This window comes from Melanostigma gelatinosum, assembly GCF_949748355.1.
Source record: "Melanostigma gelatinosum genome assembly, chromosome: 3".
Lineage (NCBI taxonomy): Eukaryota > Metazoa > Chordata > Actinopteri > Perciformes > Zoarcidae > Melanostigma > Melanostigma gelatinosum.
The window spans coordinates 6,024,867-6,052,695 of NC_136636.1; the positions used below are offsets into that span (position 1 = coordinate 6,024,867).

General features: G+C 48.1%; 1 protein-coding gene across 7 annotated transcripts in view; it reads left to right on the forward strand.

Annotated features, from left to right (window-relative positions):
• foxp1b (forkhead box P1b) overlaps nucleotides 1-27,829 on the forward strand; it is a 95,670-nt gene that overhangs the window by 48,420 nt on the left and 19,421 nt on the right. The window contains exons 1-6 of one of the 7 annotated variants that reach the window (XM_079266168.1): nucleotides 4,133-4,206; nucleotides 11,357-11,494; nucleotides 11,638-11,793; nucleotides 15,085-15,235; nucleotides 21,022-21,235; nucleotides 26,226-26,333. In XM_079266168.1, coding sequence (XP_079122294.1) covers nucleotides 11,375-11,494; nucleotides 11,638-11,793; nucleotides 15,085-15,235; nucleotides 21,022-21,235; nucleotides 26,226-26,333 — 749 coding nt within the window. In that variant the 5' untranslated portion in view covers nucleotides 4,133-4,206; nucleotides 11,357-11,374. Of the gene's footprint in view, nucleotides 1-4,132; nucleotides 4,207-11,356; nucleotides 11,495-11,637; nucleotides 11,794-15,084; nucleotides 15,236-21,021; nucleotides 21,236-26,225; nucleotides 26,334-27,829 lie in introns of those variants that run through there. The other 6 variants (XM_079266169.1, XM_079266170.1, XM_079266164.1 and 3 more) reach the window with 6 other exon arrangements.

The window sequence follows — 27,829 nt, forward strand, 5'->3', positions numbered from 1 at the left end:
CGTCGCTCAGACGGCACGAGAGATCCAGAGGCAGAAAGAGGCCCTCGGCTTACATGAGGACATCGGTTGGAGTTGTGTTTCATGTTTGTGTTGGAGACCGTGCAGCAAACCATCACGGCGCTCCACGTTGTTACGCCCAATCTGCAGAACGTTAAAAAGTAGCATTGCATTTTAATTTCGCCTTGTTTTACTTGTCATGTGAATCTCTGTTGCGTCCAGGAATGTTCCCGAGGAACTTCATTGGTTTGTGTTGGAAACAGGACAGGCTAACAAACGCCGTTCAATAACGCCACAGACAAAAAGGTTTGCCATCACCGCGGTTAGCGGTGCTGTGCGCACTGCGTCGAGAGCGGGACGCTTACAAAGCGACGACAGGAGCCACCCACATGCTGCTAGAATCGGCTCAATTGTCACAGTAAATCTCATGTGTTTGTGATTGGGTATCAGAAGCCCATGAATTAGAATGTGATCACAATAACTGGGGCTTTACACAAACTTGTTTATGGTTTCAGATTTAGCGATCAAGTTATTTTTATACCTCCGCAGCCCCCACAGAACTGTTATTTCTTATTAAAAGGACTGTATTAATGTAGCTTCTGATTGAAATCAAAGATTAAAAAAAATAAATTAACAAACAAGACGAGGCAGAAATTCCCCCGCCTCCTTAAAATCAACGTCGTTGCTCAAACCCCAAAGTGTTCTTGTTTTGACGAAGTGAAAAACCGCAGTAGACGCTGTACACGCTCCGTTATACACTGGCTGTCATATCACCTCAGGAAATATTTTTGCAGTTCACATGTGCCGACTAAACACTGTTCTTGAATGCTGAAATCAGAAGTAAATAACCAAACCCGTATATATATATATATATATATATATATGTATGTATATGTACATGTATATAATGGACTGGTGACTCAGGCGTGACTTACTGTAACTCCACTCTGCTTCGGGTGATAACCTCATTCACTCCGAATATGACTTATTCCAAGTATCAGAGGGAGGATCGGTGGGTTGCAGATGTTGAAAGGTAGGTTCACTGTCATGTCCTAAGAATGGAAATATAACGTATTTTAAAAGGACCTTTTTTTGTTGACACAGCACCAACAATGAATCAAACTTAAGAGCGTCAAAAATAATGAAAAATAAATTCAGTTTAATTGCAAATCGATCCCTGAAGACCAGATCACTTCTTAAGATGCAGATTGCACCTCTTCTCAATGTTTTACTGCTTTCAGAAATGTCACGAAACTCTCCCGTATGATGTGATTGTGAACGAGTGGGTCACCGAAATGTAATGCAGGTTCCTTCTGAACCGTGCCACGTCTGAACCTTCGCTGAAAAAAGAAAAATAAATAACAGCCAAGTTGATTGAATGTCTCCTTTGACTTTGCTCGGGGACGCTGACGGAGTAATAAAAAGATAAAGCAACAATGGAGAGATCGCACATCGTGGCGCTGTGTGCGGATCTAGAAGGTGTTTTTGTTGCGGTTGGCGATATTATATAGAGCAGCTGTTATTTATATAGGTCCCACACCTGCCCTGCTGACTCCCACCATCAGTAAACAATGATTTACTCGACACACGCACAAGGAAACAGACTGCGTTTGTTTTCTCATGACGATGGTCCAGCTCACCAGAGCCTCTCAAGAAAAGGAATGACTGTAGTTTTATATTTCCCTCCACTTCCTCCCCACTTGTCTCCCTCCCTCTCCCTCTCTCTCTCGCTCTGTAGTAGCAGCAAAGACATGGGTTGGCATGCCGGTGCAGCTTACTCACCGGCCGCGTTAGATGTGTTTTGGAAAGGCTTTGTAATTGGAGGCGAGTCGTTATCTTTAGCCAGAGAGCCGAGCGGAGCGCGGCTCAGGCCCAGACATTAACTCATACTTTCACTCTAACTCAAGCAGGAAATATAATGTCATCCACTCTGTCACGAGCACAATCGCTCAGCGCTCTCTGTAAACTATCGCAAGGGAACGCCGGTTCAGGGCTCAAGGATATTGATGTTTCTCTGTGCGCAGGAAGGAGGGCGAGAGAGAGAGAGAGAGAGAGAAAATCCATACAGCGTGTGTATCTCATCGACACATATGTGTAATTATTTTACATGGCGCAGGCACCGAGGCAATGGATTAGAAAGACTAGTGTGTGAGAGGAGAAGCTTGAACTGTGTGTCTGCTAAATTTATCACGAGGCCTTTGGGAGCATTGAAATGAGAACAGTGGCCTATTACTGCTAAGAAGGTGTTTTATTGAGAATACGCCGACGTGCCACCCCAGGGAGAGTGCCGGGGGAGAAGAGTGTGGCTGTAGCCTAAACCACTTTGTGTGTGTGTGTGTGTGTGTGTGTTTGTTCGTGCGTAGTTGTGAGCATGTCACTCGTCTTTTTTGTGTGTGTGTGCGTGAGCCGTCTTGAGGGTGTCAGATGGAAAAAATAAAGGCGCCTTTTCTTACACTTAATTATTCGCCATGATATGTATTGGAATTGTCACTTTTGACACTCGAGGTGTCCCAGTCAATAATTTATATAGGTCAGGCCAGCTTAGCAGAGCTCATTGTTAGTTATTAGCTTGTTATGCCGCCGCTCTTGTTTATTTTACCGGCGTGTTTGCGGACTGGAACGCATCCCACCAACATTCCTTCATCCTCGGCCAAGGGGTTTGCGGCGTGTTGATACGTAGCGGTGTTTTAGAGCGCTGTTAGTCAGCGCCGTGTTTATTGTCATGATAATTAAGAGAAGTGGGGTGTTAATCTCGCCTCGTGCCTTTCCTCTAATTCTTTGTTGAGTGGCTTGCACAAGTTGGAGGACCTGTTTTTTATTGTTGTTACTGAAAGGAAATAAGGTCTTTGTGTTTTTATGTACTATAGAGGGAAATGTGGTTGTTGTTGGATTTAAATAGAGGTGGGATTGGTTAGAATATATGTTCATATATATACATAAAACATTGACAGCCAGGCTTCTCTCTCTCTGTCTCTCCTGGTGAGTTCAGCAGGATCTCCAGTAGGTGGCAGGGTCCTGTTCTTCCTCTCCATGTCTTCTCCCCTCACACGGGTGTTAAAGAGTGTGATGATATTATGACAGCTAATTGCTCTCATTGGGGACGGAGTCGGATGGATTGCCTGGTTCCGTAGCAGCTGTAATGTTAGCTATTAATGTGAGTGTTTTTTTTTAGCTTGTCCGAGGCCAAATTGTAGGATGAGTGTTTTTTTTTTTTAAACAAACTGGAAACAAGTTTATGATCTTTCTGACCCAATGCGCACAAACTTGCCGTGGAGCGCCGCGGCTGGTCGCGTGCGACGGTTCAAGTGCGCACATTAAAATTCTGAGCAGGCAAAACAAACTGCTCTCGTATACATCATGTTACTCTGAAATGAAATGCACGTGTCCCAGCTTGGGGAATGTGAAAGGAACAAGGGGGAAAAAAACAACAAGTACAAAGCGTCTGAATTGCGTGTGCATTTTGTTGTTTTCAGCATGTGAAATGAGTTGTGTCTTTGTTCCGCCACTGTAAACAATTCCATTGAGCAGAACAATAAAGGGGCCGATAGCGGTGCCGGTTTTCTTTCTTTCCGCTGGATAGCTGTGTTTACTTATCTGTTGTTTAATTAAAGGGCCTCTTTTCTGTCGGCGCCCATTGTTTCAATAGTACGGCCGGAGTCCCAGCAAAGGGTCAAAGGGTTAACAGCCGTCAACTGTGTCTTTTTTTCTCCTTCTTTCTTTCCTTCTTTTTTTTTGTTGAAAGGGGCCCCCACACAAAGGCACGGGTTCACCTGCAGCCCAGCCCGCGGCTCCCTATTGTGTGGCCCCATTTGAATTGATTATGTTCGGAGGGCGGGTTGTGATTGGTGGAGAAGGGCGTGGTTGATTGGATAGTTTTGTATCTTGTCAGCCGGGGAGAAACCTCGCGCGTGCAATCTGTCTGTATCCCGAGGAAGGTTGGAGGCGCCACAGCACAGCAGCGCTCGCTCTCAGCCTCCCTGCCTGCCCGTCCGCGTGCTGCCTGCCCGTCCGCGTGTCTCTCGCTCTCTCTCTCTCTCTCTCTCTCTCTCTCTCTCTCCCTCCTCGTCTCTCTCTCACACACACACACTCTCTCTCTCTCTCTCTCTCTCTCGCTCTGTTTCCCTCGCCGCTCCGTTCTCCGCTCTGCTTCACTCCACACCGCGTGGCCCAGCACTCTGTTTACCCTGCCAGCTAAATGGAGTTTGTCAGGTTTGTCAATATGATTGATTTCTGTGATTTTTTTTATTTATTTCTGTGTGTGTGTGTGTGCCTGCTTTCTTGTGTGAGGGAGGAAAAAAAAGACTTGACAATTTAATTTGACTGGGGAAAAAGAGAAAAGGAGGCTTCATTGGCTTGCCTGTCGTTGATGTTGTATCATTGCAATTGGTTCATTCTTGTCATGCAGCCGGTTGTGTGAGAGCAGCTATTATCCAGGGTTTACTTTGCCGTCGAGACGCCGAAAGGTTTACAGGCTCGTCCTGATAGGAGACAGCAGGTGTCATGTACATTACTGCAGTGTATTGCGTTTGAAAACAAGCCCGTATGGATTAGCTGCCTCTGTTTATCTGTGTGCTGCCGGTGGCTTTACAGCATTTCACTTTCACTCCCAGCAACAGTTTGTTTGTGCTGCGCTTGTTTGTCAGTAAGATGCCCGGCCATCGACAGCAAGTTCCTGTCTGCCATTTCACGCTGTTTGTTTAGTTCTGTTTACTTTGCCGATAGTGAGCTAACCCGTTCAGCAGGATCCTGTACTGTACTGTACTGTACTGTACACGCTGGTTGAATTATGGAAAGTTCTGGGAAAAACAGGAGCCAGGTCTGCCTTCTCTTTTACACGATTTCTTGCTTTTGTTCTCAGAAAAGGATTCTATTCTTGCTTTATTGTTTCGAATGTTTCCAGGGTACAGCATGTCAAGCGGGTAGAAAATCTGTTTTTTTTTTTGCTGGCTGTGTATTCTGTGACGATTGGTTAAATGAGAGCTGGTCAGACTGCGCTCGCTCTGAGTTCATGGCCTGGACTAATCCTCGCTCTCCTCACGGTGTCACACTGAGTTAAGACAGACTGGCACAGCTCTATATTTGACTCCGTCGCCACACAAAACCACGTTGGGCCGCGCTGTCACTCCGAATGTCATCGCTCGCATGTTCTTGAAAAGTTTTGAGTGTGTGAATGTTTGTACGTTCTCGTGTGTGTGTGTACTTGCAACACAGGGTGTTATTTTTCTTCCATTTCTTTTCTCTCTGCTGTCAAGTGCGAGTCTGATTTGACAGCTTTGAGGTTTTACGCAAAAGACAGCAATTGACTTTCTGCTGCTTAATGACCTCAAGTGTCTTTACTCCAGTGATCTCGAGTAACACACTCACGCAACTGTGGAAAGGACTCGCATGTGATTCACTTTTTACGAAATGCAGTTTTTTCGAGTTGTGTCTGTTCGCACGCGCCACAACCAGTTTTCGGGACGCAATGCTTTTCCGCTACCCTGTGTCACCGCAGAAAGAAAGTGGGTGTCTTTTTTAAAAGGAAAAGGAGTGATGGAGGAGCACAGTGGAAGGGTTAGGGTTAGGGTTAGGGTTAGGGTTAGGAGAGCGGAGCCCCAAACAGGGCAGCGTGCACCGTAATGCCGTGCAGCTGTGCCGAGACGCGCAGTTTGGGAGAGCCGGAGTGCGAGCTGATTGGGTTGACAGTTTGTAATCAAAGTTGATTTATTGTTCATTAGTAGTGCATTAGCCCTTTCAGGCAGGGGCGTTATTTGTGCAGTGGCCTGTCAAGGCGAGGGGCTGCGAGCACCTGTCATTTCTAAACCATGACATAGGCAACCAGATATTAGCCGTGTACCACGGAGGAGAGGGAAAGGGGGGAGTGTTGGGTTTAGCCGCCGGAGCCTCGCGGCTCGCCGGGGCAGCTCTCCTTTACAGGGACGGTCTTCACTTTGTACTGGAGAGAGAGGAGAGACGGGGGAATAGTTCAGCAGTGATATAGTGAGCCACCAGCTGCTCGCTGCTGTTATTCCCCCGCCTTTCACCCGACTGCAGCATGTTTTTACTTGAAAAGAAGAAAGAAAGGGAAAAAAAAGGCTTCCATTGATTCCTTCTTTTTAAGGGTCATTACTGCTGTGAGTTTGTGCTTCAGATGAGATTAACTCTTGAGATGTGTTTCAAAGAGATGGTGGGATCATAACCAGATTAAACGCTGCAGAGTGTTTTAAGGTAGAAGGTTCTTCTTCACCACTCATCTCTGTCACGACCTACATATATATTTATATTTATTTTACAATAAGCTACGTGATGATCGAAAAATAATTGGGTCGGTTTATTTGGGGTGTGTGTGTGAAGTTGTTAGTTGATGCTATAAACCTGCTGCTCCCACCGAGCGTCTTCTCCTCTATAATTGTGTTAATTGGCTGTATACTTTTATGTGAGTCACAGAACACGACGACATTAAGAGCACGAGTTGTGTTCCTTTCGTCCGCCGTCATGGAAACAAGGATCAGCTCTTTGCTGGTGTGCAGAGAATAGAAACTGGAATCTGCGCGAGGATGTGTCAGCCATTGTCTTTTAACGACGGTTTCATTTAAAAGGGATTTTAGGGGATCTTAATTAAATCTCAAACCGACAATGTGCACAGTTGTGTAACCGGGTTAGAGCCGGTAACGCCTTCACATCACCCCAAACGGTGCTGGTGAGGCGTTTCCGGGGAAAGGTGAGAACGGTGGTGTGTGTGTGTGTGTGTGTGTGTGTGTGTGTGGGACGCTAGCGGTCACGCTGAATTTGTAAGGCAGGTTTCAGAGCTCAAAACGCCTCGTGGCTGTGAAATAAGCACTTTGGGAGGTGTGGCTTGAGAGGTCAAGAAAGAGTGACGGGACATTGAGTCACACGGCGAAATGAAACGGAGCACTCTGGGATTTTTTTTTTTGTGAACCTGAATAATTTTTTCGTAGAAATGTCAGGGTTGATTTCATGTTCCAAGTATTAAATATGATACTATTTGTACAAGAAAATACCTGGTCATTGAGTTTAACTTTTTAATTTTGAATACATTTTCTGAAATGGAAATAGTAAAAATGATGGTGATGCAGAGGATGGTGTGTGTGTGTGTGTGTGTGGGGGGGGGGGGGGGGGGCGGGTCACCTGCAGTGTTGGCTGCCTCCAGTGTGGGGAAACGGCGTCCAGAGCTGTCAGCTGTTTGTGTTTGTGGGACGAGAGTTTGTTTGTTTGAACCCGACACCGGGCCCAGAAAGAAAACCTGTTTGTTTGTATTCGGGGGGGAAAAAGAAAAGTTAATTAAAACGCAATCTTAACCTTTGTTTTTACAGTTGCTCAAATAATTTGAGCTCCTCACACACACGCACCCCCCTCACACCCAATTCAGGATATATAGTGTGCGGTGGACGGAGACGAGATGTGGGCCTGATTATCCTGTTTATTTGAGCTGTAAACATTTTTAAAACGGCTTGATTGTGGCTGACGAGGAAGGATTAATGCAGGTCCTAACACGCGGAGGGATGGGGAGCTCTGTCCTGCCTTTTTCAAATTCTCTCGGCTGACTGAAGACACTAGGATCTGTTGCTGTGTACACAAATTGTGTTTTGTTGCCGTTATTTTTATTATTCGGCTGAAAAGATTATCTGTGTGAATATACTGCCGTCTATTTTATTTTTAAGAGGGGGAATAAATGAACGCTCTCCACCTCAGAGATTTCAATCAACCTGCCTGGACGAGATGCAGACAGTCTTTCCAGTCTCGTCGACGACTAATTACATTCACACATCACTCAAGTATAATAGCTCCCGTGAAATCCTCATTTCGGCCCCATTTTCATGCAGGAGATCACAGTCGGGATGGGAAGTCGTTTCCTTGCGCCATTGCAGGCCGAGGTAAAACAACAGCATCAAACGGACTAGACTCTGTGATTTCTCCAGGGCCTGTTATTTCTTTTTTTTTACTCCTCCATTCCATTTGATGCTCCTACAAAACAACATGACCCCAGGGAGCACAAATGAAAATTTGATAAATCTCGGCTTCATTTTTATTTATTTCTTTTTCCTCTCTTTTTCTTTTTCTTCTTCCTTTCAGCCACGCTGCACCTCGGGCGGCCGCTGAAACGTCTGTGTCGGTCTCGCTGACATTCACCTCCCTGCCCCTCATTCCTGCTCCCTTTTAATTGCCTCAGCGCCGGGGAAAAGGGGGCTATCTTCCATCGGCGCTCACCCCTACTCCTTCTCACCGGGCTTTGACCTCTGACATGTGATAGGAAGGGGGGGGGGGGTGCTAGGGGACCGTCTTCATTAACTCTGAATCAGTGACTGTCTATTCGTTGTCAGATGTGCGGTTTATGTTCCCTCATTCTCGCGTTTTTCCTCTTGAACTTGTCTTACTGTAGGTGTCCTTTAATGCCGAATGCGTCATGTACTGTGTGTGTGTGTGTGTGTGTGTGTGTGTGTGTGTGTGTTGTCACAGGTGGTGCAAGGAATTATGATATGAAGGATTTGAATGATTCATATCTTTGTCAAAAGGAATACCTATGTTCACACTGAACATACAGTACTGTCTTACGCTATGTGGGAAACAGGTTTTGTGCTTGTGTAAGTAACATGCCACAGTTTAGATTTGTGTGTGTGTGTGTGTGTGTGTGTGTGTGTGTTTGGCCAGCAGGCCTGTGCTGGTTACAGTATGTTGCCTCCAGTCACTCGGCAGCTGTGTGAGAACGTTCCAGGTTTGCATGTTTGTGTGTGGGAGGCACCTGGAGAGCACCACACCTTGGTGAAATTCATAGACGTCAGCTATTTCTGGCATCCCCAGAATGTCCTCTTCTTCACACCCTCGTATCGGCGGAGCAGATCAGAGCGGTGGATCCCTCCAGTTATTAGCCCAGTGCACAGCCTCCCCTCAGACTATCTTTAGACGGCGATATATTTTGGCGGATCATCTGGTGTCATGATGTTATCCGAGAGATAAGGGAGCTCACCATACGGGAGTGCTCTAAATGGCGACTGGCGTCCTGTGTGTTTGCGTTAAATGGGCATGATGCAGCGGCCAGAGCAATATGTTTCAGATAAAGTGCTCCCTCCCGCCTTTCCTCTCAATAGGATCCAGTCTTAGGCAGATTTTCACTCCTTCAGCACAGGATTAAATGGTAGTAGTTACATTGATCAATAGGTTAAGAAGCACACAATCCCTCTTGCTGCTAATGACCTCAGTAGTAATGGGTAATAAAATGGGGGTCTGTAATAGCCTCTTGCCGGGGCCGTGCACAGAGGGAGCTGCTCTAGCTGTAGTCACCGCGAGCCAGACGCTCTTCACGAGGCGAAGTGTGAAACCATGATGAGATATACACCCAAGGTGTAAAGAATTAAGACGGTTGAATTGAAAGGAAATCTCTGTGTAATTTGTCATGAAATTGGCAGCTATTGAGAGCTGAAGTGTGTAAAAAAAAAAAAAAAAAACACAAAAAAACCTCTGCGTTAACGTGGAGTTAGGTCTCCGTTTTTTTTCCTCTCTCACATCTCGCACTATATAATGTGGCATGACAAAATGATTATACTTTTGAAAATAAGGCTAAATTTACAGCTTTAACACGGTAGTAAAAAATAGAGCATGACAAGTATGGAGTCGATTTTTAATGCACGCAGTTAAAGCAAAGCTTAAAAAAAAAAAGGGTGTGTGTGTGGGGGGGGCATTATTATTTATCCTCTGTGTGCACGCGGGGGAGGGGGGGTAAATGTCATGTTTAGGCGGGGTCTATATATCACATCATGTTTGGCGCTTGCACGTCAGCAAGACGGGGCCGACCGGTTGACCTTCAAAATAGTTCATCAAAATTAGCGACGCCCGGAAAAAAAAAAAAAGAGGCGAAAAAGAGAAAAGGACTCCAGTGGATAATGACTGTGAAATTAAGGAAACGGGAGGCCGGTGCTATGCAAATGACAGGACAAGTCATGTGCAAAAGTCAAGATGAACTGCATATTAAGACATAATACGGGGGGGGGGGGATTAATATTGCATTTTCCCCGCTGCCGCAGATGAGAGATGTGGCGAGTGCGCGGGTCTCGAGGAGGCGGCACCAGCGCGGCGCCGCTCTGTGACGTTGACCGAGAGCATCGAAGCCGGTCCGTCCCGTTTGACACCGCTGCCCTCTCCTCCGCATTCTGTTTTGCCGTACAAAGCTGTACATTGTGGCGCCGCGTTGTTTGTGTTTTGAAGGTGATACGCACGCGTCAAGAAGAAGGGCCCCTTCGTTACCGGACGAGGTCTTTTTTCAAAACAGCGAACTCCCGTTCAGAAAATGCATGATAAATTCAAAGGGGGCGTCATTAGCCATGAGGCGGCCACACAATTTGGGTAACCTTGGTGGAGACGGACTGTCACTGACGGACTCTCTGCGCTCTCTATCAGCTGCTGACATCAGCCTGAGAGATACACAAGCACATTTTAACGCACACTTATGCACATACATTACTAATGTGTGCGCATCGCCGCCGCACTACCGAGCGCACCTTCCATGTCATCCGAATGACGAGGGAAGGAGCTTTTAATGGCATCACGGCGGTGAGTGGCAGCACCCAGACACACCGCCGACTCCCCGACGCCGCCGGAGCAATTAAGGCACCCGGACAACTGTGGGGGGGGCTCTTTCAGTGTCACAACACATCTCTTGTTTGTGAGGAGTCACGCACTCACACCTTTCTGCTGGGAGTTAGTTAGGGGGGCCCTGCGTGTCCTCCGCCGTGGCTCCGCCTCCTCCAGGCACGCCGCGTCTTCACGACGACAGGTCGCCGTTGACAGCGTCCCCGATGAGATGTTCTCACGCGACGTGTCCCGCTGCATGCCGGCGCGAGCAGCACGCTGCGTCTTTGCCGTTTATTTTCTGAGGCATTCTTTCGCCTCCTCAGGTGTGTGTGCCGTGGTTCACGTCAGATCAGGTGTTGAGATGTTGTGTGAGTGGGAGGATGGAGGATGGAGGTTGAAGGTTGGGGTGGATGCTTTGCTCCACAGGCGTGATCCACGCCTGGCTGTCTCGTGTCCTTTGGCCCGCCTCAGTCTGGTGTGGTGTCACACCGGTTAGAGGGGTTGGAATGTGTGTGTGTGTGTGTGTTTGCTGGAGGGTGTGTGCAGCTTGTGACACGTCAAGATGACACTTGAGATAAATCCAGTCAAAAGCAAGACGCCATTTTATATTCATATTATATGGTGTATCTATTTTTAGTCTTTTGGCGAGCACTAGTTAGTCATCAGCCTTCACTCTTTTCCGCCACATTTGAGTTTATTGGTTTGTTTTTTGTCTCCTGCATGAATTCTGCACTGTATTATCGGACTCTCGGTGTTTTGACATCCCTCTCCTCGCCTTTGTGTGTGCGCGCAGGTTCCAGTTTCAGTGGCTATGATGACACCTCAAGTGATAACTCCACAGCAGATGCAGCAAATCCTCCAGCAGCAAGTCCTGAGCCCTCAGCAGCTCCAGGTTCTCCTCCAGCAGCAGCAGGCCCTCATGTTACAGCAGGTAATGTGCACCTGACTCTCACGGCACAGATCTGCTGATCTCCTTATGCACAGACGGGCGTTATTGAGCTGCTTTTCTTCTGCCTCAACATTCCTCATAGTATTGAAAAAGCTTCTTTTTTTTTTTTTTTAAACGACCGACAGACTTTCACTCACGTGTCGCCCTTCGCGTCTCTTCTGCAGCAGCAACTCCAAGAGTTCTACAAAAAGCAGCAGGAACAGCTCCACCTCCAGCTTTTACAGCAGCCGCAGCAGCAGCAGCAGCAGCAGCAGCATGCAGTCAGCAAGCAGAGTAAAGAGGTAGGCTGACATCACTCCAATTCTTGCCATTACCAAACCCCGTCGGCCAGACAGAGCATGGAAGGCATGTGTGCTCCTCCCTCGACCCCATCTGCTTCCAGACTGTGGTTAAAGTAGAGAAGAGAGAGGAGGGGGGGGGGATCAAGTGCACTCATGCTTCTGATTAGCATGTCAGACCTGCTGGATGAATGGTAACAACTGACTGATACAGTACTAAGAACACAGCCTCTCTTTTTCTCCCTCTCCACGGTATTGTATGGAGCCTGAGCCTCGGCCCATTGTTCCAGATGTTGTTGTTGTTGTTGTTTGTTCCAAGTGAACAAGTGTCCCGTGCAACAAAGAGATGGCCGCTCCTGTGGGGCTCGTGTAGGACGTAATGAAAGGCAGGAACAGGGAGCGTATCAATCTGAGAGGCTTCTCTCGGTAATTAACATGGAAATGGCGGAGGGAGAGAAGGCATGTAATTGTGAGATATCAGTGCAGAGAGCGCTCCCAGCTTTGTTGCCTGTGTTTCTTTCCTCCCTCCCTCTCCCTCTCCCTCTCTCTCTCTCTCTCTCTCTCTCTCTATCTTTCGCTCCCTCCAGTACAGCAGGGCTTGCTCATTGGCAGCAGCTTAATGCGTGTTGATGACCGGAGGATCCAGGCATCACTGTGGACAAAGCAAATTATTATTGTGCGGTCAGAAGGAGTTCAAAGACGATCTGGGACAATTTTTTACATATATTTTTTTTCCGGCTCTCGTCCCCGTTGAGTTCGGCGTCCGGAGAGCGGAGGGAGCACAGAAAATGACGCCCCGGCGTTAAGAGGCAGAGGCGCAAGCACAGCTCGCGCTCGCTCACACGTCCGCGCTCCTGTCGGCAGCTCCCGACTTCAAAGTCGCAGCTCCCTAATTAATGAACTGCGGGCTTCAGTTTGGACATGTTGCGGCGTGATGCTCCCATAAATCAACATGACAGCAGAGCTCCTCGGCCTCAGATAGGGCCTGTCGCCGAGTCGCATCTGATGTAAACACGAGAGGAACAGGGCAGAAAAGAGGGGGGGGGGGGGGCAAGGAGGTGCAATTGATCAGTTGAATGGAGCATGAGAATAAAAGAAAAGCCAACTTTTGAAGCATATTATGTATGATCACAGGAAATGGATGCAGCCTCGAGAGGCTCTCCCCCTCCGCCGATGTTTTCTTTCTCTCCCCATCGCTCTTCTTTTTTCTTTCTTTCTTTTTTTTCCCCAGTCGCATTTCGAGCAGCCATCAAAAGACAGCGTACGAATTATGCAGCGACTCCCCTGTGGCTGCCAGACAATAACCCCCTGTTGTTGCTTTGTGCCTCTTTTATTTTAAAGACATCAGAATTTAGTTTTTCAAAGATCTTTAACTTTTATATTTGAAGCTTGACAATAAAGGCCTGCCAGTGTCACTCTTTGTCATTTGTCAGGGACTGTATTTTTCTCTCCCTCGTGCCACTTCTTGTTAACCTCTTATTTGGTCTATTGGGTCTGGGGGGGGGTTAATGTGTCTGCATGCTGAGAGCGCACAGGAGCTCCTGTCAGCTGATGGAAGAAGAAGAAACATGTGAAGAGGAGAGAGTTCATTTCATTTGCAACACTTGATTTTTCTTTCTTCCCCTTTTTCTTTTTTCTTCTTTTTTGTTTTGTTGAAAAGCCACCCTCTATTTATTTAGCGTTTTTGATGAAAGACATTGTTCCTTGTGAACTGCCGCCCCCGTACCGCTGTTATCTTTGTCTCGGGCTGTCAGGGAGGCGCTGGAGAACAGAACGCCACTGAAGACATGAGAAACTTTTCTCTCACTTGATGGAAGGGAGGAAAAAAAAAACGAACCAAACACCTTTTCACGAACAGGAAAGATCAGAGCAGATCACAGGCCGGATTCCACCGAGACCCCTGCCTCACTTTCCTCTTGTCTCTCATTTGTGGCTCAGATGAGCCCGTGAATCAACGTGGTTACTCCTCAATTATGACCCTCCGCTGCCACTGTCAAAGCGCCTTCCTCCCGCTGATTGATCCAATGAGACGACCCCGCTCGCCGTAATAGACGAGCGCAGCCCAGAGCTTCATCTTTAGCGAGGCCGGTGCAGGAGCAGGGGGCTTGGGGGGGGGGTAGGAGGATGGAGAGCAAGGCCTGCTAGACCCTTTTGACAAGCTGAAGGGGGAATAGGGGGGGGGGGGGCTGCGTTTTAGTGGTTTTTCCGAGCCGCCAGCGAGTGACCTAACAGCCGCGTTGCACCGAGACCTTTTTCTCGTATGCACTCGATTGTGAGAAGTAAACGAAGTGGTGTATCCTGTGTGTGGTAACAGGGCGCGGCGCACAGCTTGGCAGCACCGGCACTGCTTTTAGTGCCCCCCCCCCCCCCCCCCCCCCCACACCCCCACCCGCCCGCTTGACAACTGGCCTTGTATACTCACAAACAGGCCGGCAGCATCCTGTTGAGTCTCCGGCATCCTTATCTCATACGATTTCTTTTTCTTTTTTTTCATCCCATCAAAGTTCACACTTTTCACGCACCGGAGCCAAACAAAGGTATGAAGGCACAGCAGCTTTTCATTAAAGAGTTCCCGTGATGAAACAGCCTCAGCAGAGTTAGATCAACAACACAGCGATCTCCCAGTCGGTCCACAGCGCGTGGCTGAACAGCGCCGGCTGGTTGTGTGTGTGTGTGTGTGTGTGTGTGTGTGTGTGTGTGTGTGTGTGTGTGAGGGGGGGGGGGGTATCCCTGAGCTCAGCGCCATGCCTGGGAGAGTTGTGAGAGTTGCTAGGGTGGTTATTAAGCACTCTGATTTAGTCACACGTTGTTTGCTGAATTATGAATGGCTGTAATTAAATTCCTGTGGCTCTTATTATGAATGATTAACGATGTTGTTTCATTGTTTGTCACTTGCCTCCCGACTCCTCGTTAATTAAGAGAGAGAAAGAGAGATGTGTATACCCCACCTGTCGTAAGTGGGGCCCGGACAAAACCCACACTAAAGGGACAAATTTATGAAAATGACGCCGGCCTATCGTGTGTTAGCGCACGCAAAATCCATTAACTCTGTTTTTTTTTTAATGAATGAACGTGTTGTTCTGAAGCGTTCCATTCCACAACCTATGAACTCTGTCGCCTTCAGCTGAAAAATGTTTTTCTTCGACGGCGTACATGAATCCAGTGTTGCACACATCTGAAATTCAGCTTCACGTGTTAGCACCGGCTTGTTATGCTTCTATATTTATATATTTGTATTCGTGTGTGTTTGCTGATGGTGTGCCACTCTTATCTCGTTTGCGTGTGTGTCTCCAGCAGCAGGTGTCGGCGCAGCAGTTGGCCTTCCAGCAGCAGCTCCTGCAGGTCCAGCAGGTCCAGCAGCAGCATCTGCTCAACCTTCAGAGGCAAGGGCTGCTCACCATCCAGCCCGGACAGACCGGCCTGCCGCTGCACTCCCTCACTCAGGGTCAGTACCTGGTGTCACGCAGCACTGTGCTGAGCTGCTGGCTCCGGTCAAATCGCCTGTCCATCAGTCCCATCATGTCCCAACGCTTAATGTGTGCTATAAATGTGTACCCGGAAGAGGTAAAAGACACAAGCAGATGTGTTGGGCTCATGTTAATACATCAGTTTATTGATATATTGGATGATCCATCATGGTCAGTTGATTTCCTCCTCCTGCTATTATGGGATTTGTTCCCTGAACACAGCACATGACCGTGTTTTTAATGACACGAAACGATTCTCCTTACACATATAGAAGACATCTAACCAGAGAAAGCATTCAGTCGTAGTGGAGGAGCTAACACCGTCATGCAGAGCTATCGGTGTAGCATTGTAGCCGTTTTACCGACACGTGTAGGTGCACATTTATCTCGCTCGACCACAATACCTGGGCATGTTTGTTTAGCCAAAGTGAACAAAGCACCTATTTTTAAGTGTGTAACCGCACAGTGTTTCAGGACACACCTACTGTAAGTCACTCAACAACTCGCTCGCTGAGCGGCGTCTTAAGCCTCCTGTCCGGGTTCACTGTTCACTGCTGTTTGATCGCGGCTTGCTACACCTTGTTTATTGGAGGTGGAAAATGTCCCCGTGTTCAGAGTGTCCGTGCTTTGTCCTTGAACTCTCCGCCCCCGCAGCCTGTGATTGGCATCCCGGTGGCAGTCTCCTTCAGCCTGAAGGGAAGACTGCATCTATTGTTCAGTGAACTGCCAGTGAACTTGTCATTGTGAAACGGCCCTTGTTACTCGATAGGGAGTCAATACTTGTTGTTTGGCCAGGAAGTTTATGTCTTTATTTACTCTTTCATATTTTCTCAAGGAGTGGTTCCCCTTGTGACAAAGACGCCGTCGTGAGGGTTTTGGAACATGACATTGACTGTTCATTCCCAGCAAAGACAAACAGTTTTGAAATAACAAGATAAGGGCGATGGGAACGGGAGGGTTCGGTGGGTGCGCTTAGGTAATAGGCAAACACAAACACGGTTTGTACAGTGCTGTTATTGTTTGGACTGGCTGTGGAATCACTCATCCACCCGCAGACGATTGCCACGGGCACAGGCGTGGAGCGCCGCTGTGTTGTGAGCGCACTTGGCTGAATTGCTCTGTGTCAGAAGGCTGGCAAACACGCACACGCCCCTCGAGCGAAGCATTACGTGGCGATACGGCGAGGTACTGTGCTCTTGATGGATTTCACAACAGTCCCGGAACATCCTGTTTATTGTGTGTCATCATCAAATACCCCCGAGGCATCTCAGCTCATCGAAAGAGGGTTAGGCGTGTTGACTCCATGTCCCCTTTTTTTTTTTTACCTTTTTTTTTGTCAGTTGTGAGTGCACGTTGAGGCCTCCTGCGGGGCGTCACCACACAACACCTCATTGAAACAACAGAGGAAGAATCACGAGACATCATCGTACTTACTTCAGAGTGAGAAGATTAGGACTCCATCCTCAACAATGTATTCATTTCAGTTTTTTGCATAAATATCAAGATGAGGCGCTGAATCCCCCCCCACACCTCCTCCTCCTGCTCACAATGTACAACCAGTGTTTTGTTTCTGTTTGTCACAACCAGCCGAGCGCCGTCCGTCGATGGTTAACTCGGTGCCTCCGACAGCTGTTCCAACACTTAGCCGGAGCGCTCCAGGCCCCCGGTCTGTCTCCCTATTCTACACATTTTCTGCTTGACTGTTTGAAGTTATTGATGACCTTTCTGTTTTCCACATCACTAAACTCTTTCATGCACCAGCGGGCCGGGCCTTTTGGTGCGCCGATCTAATCTGCAACACTCTAGCTGTAGCAGTTAGCACTGCGTCGGAAGCGATGAGTTGATCTGCTCCGTTCGGGGTTCCCGGTGATTATGGATTCCCACTCGGGGGCAGTAGAAGTTGGCGTGACTTTTTTTTTTTAAGCTGATGATTTAAATTTGATTTATTAATTTTTTCAAATGCCAGTGATCACATCATGCAATCATCTGTATTCTTTTCCGATGTGCCGAGACAATGAAAGCCCAAAAATGTTGTCGGATATGAGGTCACCGTAAAGTAAGAGTACGGGTGCACGCGGCGCTCTTTGTGTTTTCGACACTGAGGCGCAGTTTGCAGCGCATGCTGTGCGTCGGCCTCCTGCTTCGCTACATCGCTGGCTGAGACAGATGACTGTAGAGCGTTTTCACTTCCTGCCGAATCGACGGACTGAAGGAATGCATTTGAATTAGCCTCTGAAACATTTGATGGCGCGAATTAAGTATCAACTTGCAGATAGCGGTTTGGAGAGAAAAACAATTGCTCACATTATCTGGAGCAATAATTTGTTCCTGTTGTCGTAAATTCTTCTGACATTAATGTTCAAAGTCTTGGAAGCGGCCAGACGGTATCTGTTATAAATTACAACAATGTGTTTGGGGAGGATATAACTCTCATAAATATAAATTTGATCCACCCCTCCCCCTCTCCTTCTCACAAAAAGCCTGTCCTCTTGACCTGATAAGTGAGTCAGTGGCTGCTCACGTTGCTCGGGTGTTGCCTTTGTGTGTGTGTGTGTGTTCGCATGTTTACGCTCACACTCGGCGGTTGCTCCGCGAGAGGGTGAGCTCGTGTTGCTGCACAACATCATTTAAGCTGTCCGAGGGAGGCCAGTGGGACAGTGACAAGACAAATTTGTCGGTAATACGAAAGCAAAGAACGTGGCGAGCCATGAAGTGCTCACAGAACAGAACAGCGGCACATCGGGGACAGCGGCGGGTAACGCGGCTGACCTGTCAGTGATTGATACGTCCAGCGGCCGGCTACTGGTAATAGTTCCTGCAGCATTAGGACAGGACATATTTCAGGCCTAAGGGGTGCATATCAGCAGGCCAGTGATTACGGCAACATAAACAGGGGTGCAGTAAAGGTCCCACCCCGACGGAACAATAAACTAATAGCGATGTCACTGACCCCCCCCCCCCCCCCTCTCCCCACGGCACCAGCACTGTGTGCGAGAAGTAACAGCTCGGTTTAAAGAGCCCGGAGCACTGGGGGCCATTTTTTATTTGCGGGATGATGGCCTACAACTGATGTCATTATGAACCTTAAATCAACTTTCCGCTTGCTCGAACATGGTCACCTGGTACAGGGGGACAAGGACAGGAAAAGGTTGAAGAGCTCGGCCTGTCTGTGTGCCAGAGCCACCCTGCAGAGGTAAAATTGAGTTGAGAGGCCGGTGATCAATCAAGTGTCCCAACAACATACATTTTTTAAAGTGCTTGTCCGTATTTCCCGGGCCGAAATGAGCGGAATAGTTGTGTTGAAAAATGGAAAGAGGAAAGATAAACCAATCCGGCATTTAAGGATGGACATGCCGGGGGACCCCAGGAAGAGGACTTCCAGATCAATGTCATTGTGTGTCCCACAGTAATCAGATGGAGAGCAACTCAATGCGTTTTGCCCAAACACAAAAAATATAATGCCCTCCGAGACATTGGTGTAATGATATTTTATTGTCATTTTATGTGGAATCATGAGCCATAGCTGTTGTTGGCTTTGAGGAGTTAGGGGTAGATAGGAGCACCGAGAGGGGGAGAGCAATAAAAACCAGGGACCCGGTCCAGAAAGAGACAGCTCGGTCCCACTCCGTTACCTCTCTCATCAGACCGGTCTATCCGCTGCGGTTTCATCCGAGTAAACAGTGGTGCCGGGGTCACCAGGACCGCTGGGTAATTGAGCCAGTGTGGGCCGCCCTGTCAAGCACATCGGCTAAAAATACATCGCCCACTGTCACCGGGCACCAAGTGGAGGGGAGGGCGAAGGGGGAGGTTGGAGGAAGGGGTGGGTGGGTGGGGGGGGGGGGGCAAATGATTATTCCCCCGCTGTCGGAGCGCAGGACACTCGCATCACCAGTGACCTTCCGCTTCCGAAAGCAGCCATCACAGAGAAAACAGGACGAGAAAAAAAAAAAACTTTTGCTCCGAAGTGTCCTCGTAGCATCAAGACAACAATGGATCCTTTGAAAATGCAACTGGAAATGAGCACGCAGCGGATTAGCATGCTACAGCGCAGGCATGTTTAGCCTGTCACGGACGTGCACTTCGATTAGGGCACATCAAGGCGCTGAGCAGAATAAAGGGAGAGAACGGGCAGAGCTGAGCGGGCGCGTTGGAGACATTCGAGTGAGGAAAGACGCTCCTTGGAACGTGGAGAGGTTATTGATTTGTCCTGTAATCATTTCCTGCTCTTTGATATGCAAACGATCCAGTGTGAATTTACAGCAATCCTATCGGACTCATTTCACAGTTCTTAGCCCCTGCTTCTCTCCGGAGTCCTCCGCCTCATTAGGCCAATGTTCTCCATTACCAGCATAAATAAAATCTTTAGTAGCTTATCAAATTAAAATAGTTTTTTTTTCGCTGATGGTATTGAGATCTTCACCTCGCAGTTATTTTCCACAACAGGAATAAATTAAGACTTAGCGTTTTGCACACAATGTGCGACAATCTGGTGCTGAAAGGAGCACTTCTGGGTATCTATAGAGCTGGTGATGAGGGACGGGGGGGGGGGAGGGGGTCCGGAGAATATAAACCCAAGAAGATAAGCATGTGCAAATCATCTTTCATTTGCCAGTGCTCATTTTGAGAATGGATTTAATTAATTGTAATGTTAAACGAGCGGCCTTGCCCATTTGCTCCGTGGTTAAATTCACCACATATCCGAGGGCTTCTTTCACCACGCTTCAAACATGAGGCTTATTTTAAGCGCCGGTTTACAATACCCAATACAAATCCACACACATTCCCCCATTAGATCTTTCAGTACGCTATTAAAATCAGGGGCTATCCAGACGCTGCGAGTTGTGACTGAAAACACAAATAGCCACAGATTCTGCGCCCATGAGGCTTAATCTCATTTTTTTTTTTTGTTTTTTTTTTTACATGTTCATCCTCATTTGTGTCAAAATGAAAGCAGACTTCTCCGGCACAGTAACAGACACAGCGTACAGTTGGTCACGCATGTATTGTGTGACCAACAAAGGCTCGCTCCTCTCAGACACGGAAAGTGGGGAGCACAAACACGGCATTATCCTTCTTCATCCCGACTCTGGCCCTGGGTGTCGGGATCGCTGTCACTCACAGGCAGAGAGGAGGAGGAGGAGGAGGAGGGAGAAGAAGAAGAAAAAAACCACGATGTGTTTCCAGCACACAGGAAAATGTCGTCTGTCTTCAAGGGGATTTTCAAAGGGGGCTGTGTGAGCTGCAGTGTGCTTGACTTGTTAAATGAGGTTTAAGTCTTCTGTGTCAATTGGAGGCGGTGCAGAAAGTATTTTGCACATTAATGCGCTTTTGAGAATATTACCCCAGGGTCCTGTTTCTCAAGGAGGCAGGGGTGGGATGTTTTCTAGTGTCGCTGTTGTAAACTTTTTTTTTTTTTTTTTTGTCGTGTATGTTCTGCACCGCTCTGTTGTGAGAAAATGATGGTGATTATTCAGATTTCATGCCTTGTCTGGATGTTAATTATTTACTCTGGGCATGAAATCTGCGTGAATGCCAGGGATTTGTGTCTACAAACACGCAGGGAAAGAAATGGGAGGAGGTGGCGAGGGAGAGAGAGGGAGGGAGAGAGGGGGGGAGGCAAGAGCTCTCAGTGCATTACCCTGTAGTGGAATATTTTCTAATTGATACTGCGCTTTGTTTACAGACGCTTTGATTTAATTCAGCGATGAAGAAGAGAGTTGGATTAGCTGTTAATTGATTTCATTATCCAATTTGTTTGTCTCAGGCATGATTCCAGCCGAGCTGCAGCAGCTGTGGAAGGAGGTGACGACTGCCCACGTGAAGGAGGAGCACCACCACCACCACCACCACAACAACAACAGCAGCATCCACAACGGCCACCGGGGCCTTGACCTGTCCTCCCCGGCACCGCCAAAGAACCCACTCCTCAACCAGCACGCCTCCACCAACGGGCAGTACATGAGCCACAAGAGAGACGGGTGAGTCCCGAGGTCTTTTCATGTTGCTCTCACAATGAGGAGCGTGGGCCGGTGAAGACACGCAAGCTTCTTGCGATCGTATTTTTATACAGCGAGAGCCTTTTGAAAAGCCCCGTTCCTTATTTGCAACCTTCAGCCGGTAATTAAACAGCCTTCGCTGTCATCTTTGGTGTGAAGCAAACAGAAGGCCTTTATATACATTCCCATTTAAAATAGCCATTTCTCATAGGGCCTCATGTCCCCGTAGAGTCTGCCTAGAGAATACTCTTAATTTATAGTGTGTAAGTATTATTTTCATTAAGGACATTGCGGTCACTGTTCTGTGTGCCTGGACACAGCTGGGGATTGCACAGGAACACCTGGAAGGAATGGGATCCCCATACAGTTAATAGAGGGGGGGGGGGGGGGGTTAGGGCATTGCCCCCCCCACCCCTCCTGCTATTGTTTCAGTTGCACATTGGCCAGTGCACTGCCTTGAGAACATTCAGCTCAGCGTTCTCGGAAAGGAAAACCAGTTCCATGGGAACTTGTTGACATGTATGATCACCTGTCGCATCAGGAATAACAAAAGCTTTACAATGACAACAAGCTATTATCCGCCATTGACAATGAACCCTGGGCGTATTGCATTTTTAAAAACCACGATGAGTCACCCATCAAAAGAAATTCCATCTGCGTCTTCTAAGGAAGGCATTAATTTGACATCTTACACGTTTGCTTGTTTTCTTAAACCGAAGCCTGATCTTTGAGCCGCTCGTGAGGAGCCTCCAGGCACGTGAGCTCACTGCGCAACATCTGACTTGTGTTCCAGTAATCAAAAACCTCCGCGTCATTATGAAAGCAATGCGGATAAAAAAACATGTTCGGCACAGTAAACCAGCAGGCCTTTGGAGGTGAAGAGGGGGGGGGGGGGGGGGAGACATGGTGGGGGGGTTTGTAGAGAGGATCTGAGGCACTTGGAGGGGAAATGCTGTGATCCGGTGATGGAGAGATATTAATTTTCAGGCATTGGTATGGTTTTTGTGTTACCTGTGCGGACTCGTCCTCGTTACTGTTTCAAAGTTATCTTCCAGCACAGACACTGGAGAAAAATCTAATATCAGAAAATGCTCCCACAGTTGACAGTATCCACAAGCTTCCAGTCCTTCATCCAGAGTCTGGCTGAATGTCTGGTTTTTGTGTGTGTGTGTGAAGTTAAAGACAAATCGCAGGGGAGGATATTGACTCGCTCGCTCCATCACACGTTGTCGCGGGCGAGCAGACGAGGTGAGCGTCGGTGGCAGGGTAAAAAAAAAGGCAAGAAGCGGCCTCGGCTGAGGGCTGCACGAAACATCGGAGGAGACGCAACGCGAGAGCTGGCAGCCCCTCCGCCTCGCGCCGACTGTCGGAGATTAAAGAAGATGTCAACAGCAGTTTAACACGAGCTTAAGTGAAGAAGGCAGTCTCAGTCTGAATATTCCCCGCAGTATCTCAGATCTGTCAGAAAACCGAGCAGGTGATTCTCATCCTGCCCATCTGCTCGAGGGAGCGGCGGATTACCTGCGCCGCACTTTCCCGCGTGCAAATCGAGAAAGAACGGACGCCTGATACGAAGTGAAAACATTACTTGTTGACTGCCGGATGACGCTAATTCAGATCCACTCGGCCAATAATCCCCTCTTGCGTTCTTTTTTTTCGAAACACTCCAAATCACACAACTCATCAAGAGCGTCGCTCCCTCTCCTCTCCTTTTGATGATGCGGACTCAATTCTAATCAGACGCCATGGGAAGAGAAATGAAATATTATTCAGTGTGGTTATTCCAAGCGAGGCTCCGAGAAAACGTCTGCGTTATAATCCAGGGATTTGAATAATCAGGTTGAAGATAATGGGCTGGGCCGGCCGGGGCGTAAATAGAGAGCATCCCCTCCTCCTCCCAGCGCTGAACTTTAATGAACTTTTAATTGATGCGGTTTGGCGAGTCCTTTTGTCATGCAACAGAAACAAGCCCTCTCTGCTGATGGGCCTGTTTTCCCGACTGGCTTCAGATTGGTTTACAGCAGGCCCTAAGTACCGTGTAGTTAGTTTCATGTGTCATATAAAATCTGCCCAGGCACAACGACGCCTGCAACTAAAACCTTAAGTGCATCCACAGGAATCACTCACCGGCTTTGCACTTCCGTCTTAAGGAAGGAGGAGAAATTCAATCACTCCCGGCTTGACACACGCCGAAGACGGGGCTCGCGCATCTGCTTTGACTTGTTTCTCGCAGAGCACTCCGGCAAAGGCGGGCTGGGATTCGTTGTTTGTCTGAACAACATCCCCGATACGACCGGGGTCTGAGTCACTCGATCTGTCCCCGGCCCCGCGTTGCTTCCCAGACCCGGCATCTGCGATGCACAGAACGAGATATTTCCCCCAGTGAGCCAGGTCATCTTTATTCAATGATTTGATTCTTTAAATGAAATGTGGCTGATCTGTATCTGACACAAATTCCCAATACAGTGCTGCATCAGCTTTGTAAAGGGGGGGGGCAGCATCCTCACAAAGCGCTTGGCCCACTTTGCTTCCCAACAACCATCAGTAACCACAGCTCGGGGACTGTAACACAGCAATCTGTTAAGGAGATAAATAATCAGATTTGGCACAGCACTCCCATCTCTCTCGCCTTTCATTTGTCTTACACCAGAAAGAGAAAAAAGAACCTGATAATTAAATCATTTAGGGTAAACCATGCAGTGGCACGGAGAAGAGGGGAGGGAAGGGAAGGGTAGAGAGTGGATGTCGGATTGAGGGGGAGGACACAAGGGAAGAGGCTAACATGTGTACTACCAGTTGTGACTGGCTTCTCACACATTGTGGCCAGACTCTGATCCAGCATGCTGGACATCAATCTTCCCTTTTTCCTTTTTTTTTCGCTGATAGATTGAGTCCATCAGCACGCGATGCCATAGATCGTGACTTGTTTATGGCCCAAAGCATCTCATCAAAAGAAGTGAACTAGAAAACAAGTGGCGAGCAGCTGTCGGGAGTCGTGGCTGCACATTAACACAGCGCAACACCTTTCCGTCCGGGTCTGTCTGTTTAATGTTCCTGCTCCTCTAAAGGAAGCTGATGGCACGTGGTTTTCTTTTTTCTTCCCTTCGTCGCCGTTACGAGATCATTAGAGTGTTCTCCCCTCCGGGCCTGCCTGACAATGATAACATCCTGACAGACCTGTCGTGGGTGCAAGTCAAATTTAACGCAACGCAGGGAACTGCAGAGCTGTTTCCTTTCCATATATATATTTTTTTTCTCCCCTCCAACATGATCTCAAACGGGAGAACACCCCATGAATCCTACACTCTTCTCCCATTACACTAATGTAGCTCATTTGGTGTAAATTCTGTCATTTACTACTGTTTAGCCATCCAGCATTTAAAAGGGCTCTTCTGCCGCCAGCCCCTCGCAGCGCTTTGTGCTCACTGATTCCCAGCGCACTCCACATTTCAATTTCTTATTAATACAGAATTAACCAACAAGCCGAGTCGCGAAGAATAAAAAAAAAAAAAGGTTCTCCTTAAATTACAAACCAGCGTTACCTTCACCAGTCCACACATTTCCTTGTTAAAAGCTCATTATAATGGGTCTTCCGCCATCTATTCATTAGCTGTATCAAAACAGAGGTCTTAATGCGAATGCATAATTCATAATTGAATTTTTTTTTAAAGAAATCAGACTTTTGAAAGAGGGAGGGAGGAATAAAACAAGCTGCTAACCACATTCATGAATGCTTGACTGCTTCGTAATTGCAATGCAATTATCACATGTTATGAACAATGTGAACTCTTCAGCAAGTAATTACAACACAAGGAAACCTGTGACGGCCTTTAAAACGTCCTACTCGAGGTACGTCTCCACTAACACTGATACAAATGAGATTTCAATCTGAGCATCAGCTTCTTTAAATCCTGCAAACCTGGCACACCTCACATGCTTTCTTCGTTTTTTTTTTTTCACGAATTCATTTTTACATCAAATGTTTGAAATCGTAGCAGACGAAGCAATTCCCCCCCCGCTCTGTCCTTAAAGACGTCCCCTGAAGTCCCGGCATTAGACGTTATCTCTGTATTGAATATATGTATATGAATGAGATTTCCGTGGTTGCAGTTATTCCCACATGGCAGCGCGAGTGTTTGTGGTGTAATGAATCTCTCTAGCCGGCCCGTCGTCTCGGGGAGCGGGGCTCAGACTGGAGGAGCGGCGGCGGCGGCGGCAGCAGCAGCACAGGTGGCAGCGATGTAGGCCAGTCCCCCAGGCTCTTGTAGCTGAAAGGTGTGTGTCTTGTGAAGTGCCTGTGTCCATATGGCTCGCTGTCTCGCAGACACTGCCTCCGCTCGGGCCGCTTTCGCTCAGCGCCGATTGTGGCCATATGGAGGATGTTGTAAAGTTCGTTTTTTCAGGGGGGGGGACGTTCCCGCTTTTTAGACTTGACGGTACGAAGCCGTACGCTCGGCATGGACGCTTGTCAGCCCACCCGGTGATGCGGATCGATCAGCAGGTGAATCGATGCCAGGCGGGAGATGTTTACAGTTTGCACGCAGTGCGAAAGTACCTGATGCTTTCTTTCTTTTTTTTGGAGGGGGGGGGGGTCACTCTCCTCCAGGCGTGTTCTGGGACACGATGCAGCAGGCAGCGCGGGAGAAGCCCCCTAGCAGTCCTGATCAAAGTCAACCGCAACATGGCTCAGTGACGATGAATAATAACATATTGATTTGGTCGCGCATTCGCAACATGAGTCCCCTTCTTTAAGAGGAGAGCAAGCAGAGATCCCTCAGGTACACGGATTCTACACGGATCAAGTCAACGGCCTTCATGCACACGAGCACACCTGGAGCTGCAAACCAGGAGTCAGCTTAACAGGAGAACCAATCCTCTGTGACCTTTGACTTCTGTCAACTTAAAAAAGTTGTATTAACAGCTGTCTCTCTCTCTCTCTCTCTCTCTCTCTCTCTCTCTCTCTCTCTTCTAGATCCTCGCTAGAAGACCATTCCCCCCACAGTCACCCTCTCTACGGTCACGGCGTTTGCAAGTGGCCCGGATGCGAGGCGGTGTTCGACGATTTCTATTCATTCCTCAAGTGAGTAAAAGTCTCGGTCGGGAGGTGGGGTTTTTTATTTTCCTACGTTTGTCCTCGCGTTGGGTCGATTGCACGTTTCGTGACCGCCGGCGACTGCGGAGGCACTACAGGTGCAGACCGGTTGTTATTGCTGGGTGCGGGTGCCGGGGTTGACACGGGTACTGTGGCGAGGTCTCTTTCCGAGAACGCCATGCGCCTCTAATTCCTGTGATAAGTGCAGTCCCCATGGTGACGGGGGCCGTTTTTCCCAAACAAACAACGGTAGGATGTTTATCTGTGGCAGCCCACACTGCATGTTTGCCCTTGTCACTGGACAGGGGATTGTGTGTGTGTGTGTGTGTGTGTGTGTGTGTGTGTGTGTGTCTTTGCCTTGCTCAGCTCTTTCTGTCCTTTTCTCAGCGGTTTATTTGTTTTTCCCTCTCCTTTCTCATGCCTCTTTGACTTGTGTTTTGGTTCACAGTGCTGTCTATGTCATTGAAAGGCCCACACCTCACAATGAACCACGTGCGCGGCTGCACTTAAACAGCTCCAGCTTTAGTCGGCTCCACCTGCTCCGTAGCATCTTTCCGGCGTGACACAGGCCTTTGTTTCGCCCCTTGTTTTCCCCCGGTTGAGTCACACCGCTGGTTTACCGATCAACCCTGTGTGCGGCGCATAACAACAGAGCCATGGTTACGCCGAGGATGGAAACATCTGCATTGTGGCAGCAGATCAATGGCTCACTGTCACCTAGGATTAGTGGCACTTTAAACAAGATATGACACGATTCCATTATCCTAAAACAAGCACTCAGCGAACGCACAGATTCCTAGCAGGCAGAGAGAAAGGAAAGGGAGGGGAGGGGTGGGGCGGGGGGGGGGGGGGGGGGTGTGGCAGCTGAAAGTTTTGACCGTCTTAGTCAACATTTAGAATCCTTAAATCCACTTTGAGCGCAGCGCGGCGGATTGTTGCAGTTTCTGTGCAAGATGGGGGGAAAAACAACTCGAGGCAGTTGTGTATTTTTATTTTGTATTTCATAAACATCCTCCTTCGAACACGTAGTTCTTAAACCACGTATTACACACACAGACACACAATTCAGCTTTGGGAGTGTCCTCGTAAATCCGTCACTGTTTATTGTGTTCTGACATTGCCTCACCCTTTGTTTATAGAAGAGAGGGGAATTAAATTCAGCGCGCCCGGTGCAGCTCTGCCTTAAACAGGCTCTAAGTGCACTCTGCAGTGTTGTTACAAGTGTTTTTATCATGGCAACATCTTGTTTACTTTAGTTGCCTGCTTCAAACTGCTTGGAACATGTTAAGAAAACATGTTGGGGGAGAGTCTCCACAAAGCTGCCTTTGTTCAACAGCAGGCGAGAGTGTAGAGCAACTCACCAAGGTGTTAACTCTCCAACCCTGAAGCGCTTCCACATGATACCGCCGGCCTCCAAAAACAATCACAAATAAAAAAACAAAGAGTAGATCGGGCAGTTTAATGCTCTGATCAAAGTCTCCCAC